Source organism: Haplochromis burtoni, unplaced genomic scaffold, assembly GCF_018398535.1.
Source record: "Haplochromis burtoni strain Fernald_Lab_line unplaced genomic scaffold, NCSU_Asbu1 Contig_4357, whole genome shotgun sequence".
Taxonomy (NCBI): Eukaryota; Metazoa; Chordata; class Actinopteri; order Cichliformes; family Cichlidae; genus Haplochromis; species Haplochromis burtoni.
This window is the reverse complement of record NW_024586718.1, coordinates 1-4,080: the sequence shown is the minus strand read 5'-3', so window position 1 is coordinate 4,080 and position 4,080 is coordinate 1. Positions and strand designations below refer to the sequence as shown.

At 38.5% G+C, this 4,080-nt stretch overlaps 1 protein-coding gene across 1 annotated transcript; it reads left to right on the top strand.

Annotated features, from left to right (window-relative positions):
- Positions 1-163: 163 nt before the first annotated feature.
- LOC102310267 (pirin) lies at positions 164-3,198 on the top strand (the record flags this gene model as incomplete). The annotated part of the gene is given in 4 exon segments (XM_005953433.3): positions 164-300; positions 1,334-1,452; positions 1,536-1,628; positions 3,118-3,198. Coding segments are annotated over 4 exon segments (414 nt in total), but the record flags the coding sequence as incomplete, so codon positions are not given.
- Between the last annotated feature and the right edge of the window lie 882 nt (positions 3,199-4,080).

Below are 4,080 nucleotides of genomic sequence, written 5' to 3'. Positions count from 1 at the left end.
TGCTTTTAGCATGTACAGCACTTTGTGAACTCTGGTTTTATGTTAAAGTGCTTTATAAATAAAGGTGGTATGGTATGGTATGGTAAAGAGGTTGAAAACCGCGCCCCGTGTGCCCGCAGTGGGCAAATACCTGCGCCTAGGGACACAACCGTTGCGGCATTTAATCATAAGGCTGAAAAATGATTAGTCATCCCTCCGCCCAAAACACAAACATACACCCGCTTCCGCCCCTGGCTTGTTATAGTAGGCTGCAATCTGAGCAGGTGAAGTTCCAGAAAAAAACTCGCTCCTGTCCGGCAGGTGAGTGTAACTACAAGCTAACAAGCTTGTATGAGCTGGATATAGCCTCTAAAAAGAAGTAGACGGCTAGTGCTTCTACACAGAGTGAGAACGGACTTGTTCTTTATCGTGGTATGCTTTTTTTCTGTAAACGTCATTCTCCAGTCGCATTTAAGCATTGCCGAAAGGGTTTTTCATGGCAGGTAATGCAGTACGGTGCGCGTTTATTTCCTAGAAAATGACGCAGTGTGGTTAAAGTTGTTCACTGAACAGAAAACAAGGGACTGCTGGTCACGTGATCACCAGACCAGCCTGCAAATCGGCTTCAAATCATCAACGGACATCGTTTCAGGAAGTGATCACACAACAGAGCCGGGAGCGAAAAGAGACGGCGTAGGCCTAACAAGGTCTGAAGAAGTATCAAATGAATACAGCGAAAGTTACAGGACCGAGCCGACAGCGAGAACTGATGATCAGCTGACCGATCAGCTGATCACTGCCGTCAGACTCTGAGCTTTTCGCAGTGGCGCCAGATCAGCTGAGATCCTCCAGTTCGCCCAATCAAGTGTTTAAAAATCGGGGAATGAAATAGGGGCTATTTTGTCATATCTTGGTATTTTACAGTATTTTATTTCAGAATAGTCGCCTACAGCAGAGTTGAGGTTTTTTCTTCAGGATGAAATAATTAATAATCTATTAAAAACGTTTTTTTACTTTGAGACTTCTAAGTCATTTGAGACACTACAGTCAATAAATACAGATTTTTTTTTTTAGAAAAGAAAGGTGAACTGAAACTTACACTGGTGCATTTTAAGAGTAAGGAAGTGCTTTAATAGATAAAGATGGAGAGTTGAAATCTGAGTAATAGATATAAAATGAAAAATATTCACAAAAGTTATTACAAGTAGCGAATCAACAAATAAAAAAGGCATGTCACGGGTAAAATAAAGATTTTCTTCTTATTATTATCCTTTTTTTAGTGAATGCTGAGGTATGTTATGTATTGTTTATATCATTGTTTTGAATGTTTATGTATATGTTGTATACGTTGTAGTGACTACCGAAATCTTCCCCAGAACGATGAATGTGAGGAGAGTACAAAAGACAGTTCTGAGTGTGGAACAGGAAGAGGGGCTCGGCGCTCGGGTCCGCAGGAGCATTGGGAGAAAGGAGGTACACTCTTCAGCTGTCATGCTGCTTGCTGAAAATGCACTCAACAGCACTCCTCAAACATATGCTGCATATTTTATTTCCAGCTGAGGAACCTGGATCCTTTTTTGATGCTGGATGAGTTTAGAGTGAGCAAGCCAGCGGGATTTCCAGACCATCCTCACAGAGGATTTGAGACGGTGAGGCTGTGTGAGTGTGTGACCAAAGATTTACAAGTTCCAGATTCTCAAGTTTGGGAATTTGCTGCTCTTCCTTCCTGCATTTGGTCTTTCTGTTTGCGGGGGGGGAGCAATCAGTTTTGTATTTTTCCTTTAGAAAATTATGAGAATTCTTTCAGTGTTTTACAACACTTAATAGACAAAAAAGAAAAGATTTCAAATTTGCATTTTTAAAATCAAAATCTGCAACACTGCAACAGGTTGCAAAGCAGCGTATGAATGTACAACGTGAAAGTACTGCAGTTGTCAGCCTTTCAACTAAACGTTGTCACACAGTTTAACTAGTACATCACCAGCAGGTGAAATTCCTCCTTTTGTCACTAGATGGTGACATCTGGACAAGGCCCAGGAGATAAATGTACCACCTTCATTTATACAAACATTATTTCAGGTTGATTGACCTTTTTAAAACATAGATAAAGTCCAAGGTAGAAGAAACACTAATATTTCATGCCACTGTAAAGTTTGCATAAACTCACCTTTTACCCAGAATGCTTTGCAAGGAAACGTGCAAAGAATCAAATGAAGAAAAAAAAAATCCCCTATTTTGAAATGACCAAATGCCCCAGCTATTAGTGGAGCAACTTGACTTTTGTGGGAGAGGTTATTTTAAAATAAATGCCAAATATTTGTGCATATTTTTTTACTGAATTTGTGATCCACATTTAGAAGCTTGAAGCTCTAAATGTGATTTTTTTAAAGCAAATTATTTTTTAAAAGGTGATGTTGTCTTCACCTTTTGCATTTTACTCATTAATCGTTTTATGGATCACACAAATTAAATATGAAGTAGCCAAAGCTCTTTCTAGAATGGATATCACAATTTACACAAAACATCAGCAAAGCTGCTACCATAGCTATGAATCAATGAAGTGTGGCAGGCTTGACTTGTGTCTTCATAGTCTTGAAAACCCAGACGTTGTCCTTAGATTGCCGGACTTCCCCCAACTTTATTTGATTTGGCAGATGCGACTTAAATCTCCTGGTGTGGGTGGACAGGACTAGGCTTCACTCCCAGCATGCCTTTCAGCAGGTGTGTTTGTACACACTTACATGACTTTTGAAATCACACAGCTGTGGAGACAGATCGCATGCAGTTCACTGTGGGAGCCCAAGCGTTCCTCTCCTACACAGATGTTCACCTTTGAGCTTTTGACCTTACTGTCAGTACTTCTCTTCCTGTCTACTCTGACCACTCTGAAAAAAAGTCCATATTTTTTAAAAGTTCCTGCTTAAAAATAAGTGAAAACAAGCCTTTTTGTGTTAATGAAGCAAATAAATCAATGGTAGAGTTAATGAAAATTTTTTTTATGTTTTATAAAGGATTTTGCCAAAACCTGTTTAGTAAAGGTGCCATAAAAGGGAAAAACTCTAATCATGCCTTTTTTCAATTTTAACTGTGACTAAATACTGATAATGGGTGATTATGCTGTTTATATGTGTCTTTCAGGTAACATATCTTTTAGAGGGGAGCATAGCTCATGAAGACTTTTGCGGCCATTCAGGACGACTGAAATCTGGAGATCTGCAAGTATGGCTTTCTACAAGGGGACCTCTAATGATTTTTCCTATGTATACAGTATACTGTTAAAGTGGTGGATGCTCATATTAAACAAGGTCAAAGTTTCAAATAAGGAGTTCTGCACTGGCAGGAGTATTCCCTCTGAGCTAAAAACTCAGACCTTGTTCAACAAATCATACACTGTACATAAAAGATGGAAAGAGCCATCATGATGTCACCCTTTAATTTTTATGCCGCGTTTTTGTAACTGACTTCGACTAGAAAGTTAGCCAGAGTTCATAAGTTACCAGCTAAGCTTGGCTAGCAAGGTACCTCCATATATGACATACCTACGGTGGCTGGGAAGTGCAAAGCACAAGAAATTAAAAATCCGCAACAAATTAAAAAACCACAACAAATTAAAAATCCGCAACAAATTTAAAAAAAGGCAACAAATTAAAAATCCGCAACAAATTAAAAAACGGCAACAAATTAAAAATCCACAACAAATTAAAAAACGGCAACAAATTAAAAATCCGCAACAATTTAAAAAAAAACGCAACAAATTAAAAATCCGCAACAAATGAAAAAACCACAACAAATTTAAAAAACGCAACAAATTAAAAATCCACAACAAATTAAAAAACGGCAACAAATTAAAAATCCGCAACAAATAAAAAAAAAAACGCAACAAATTAAAAATCCACAATAAATTAAAAAACCACAACAAATTAAAAATCCTTGATGGAAAGGGATTGTCTGAAATACCGGAAGTGACACAACGATTAGCCTAATAGGGCTTTTGGAGAGTGATGTCACGAGAGGGGGTGTGGCCAGGATTTTTGGTTGAGGCGCCATGTTTCTGGGCCGAACAAAGCGCTAGCGAAAGAGGAGCGAAAGTACACGGATAAC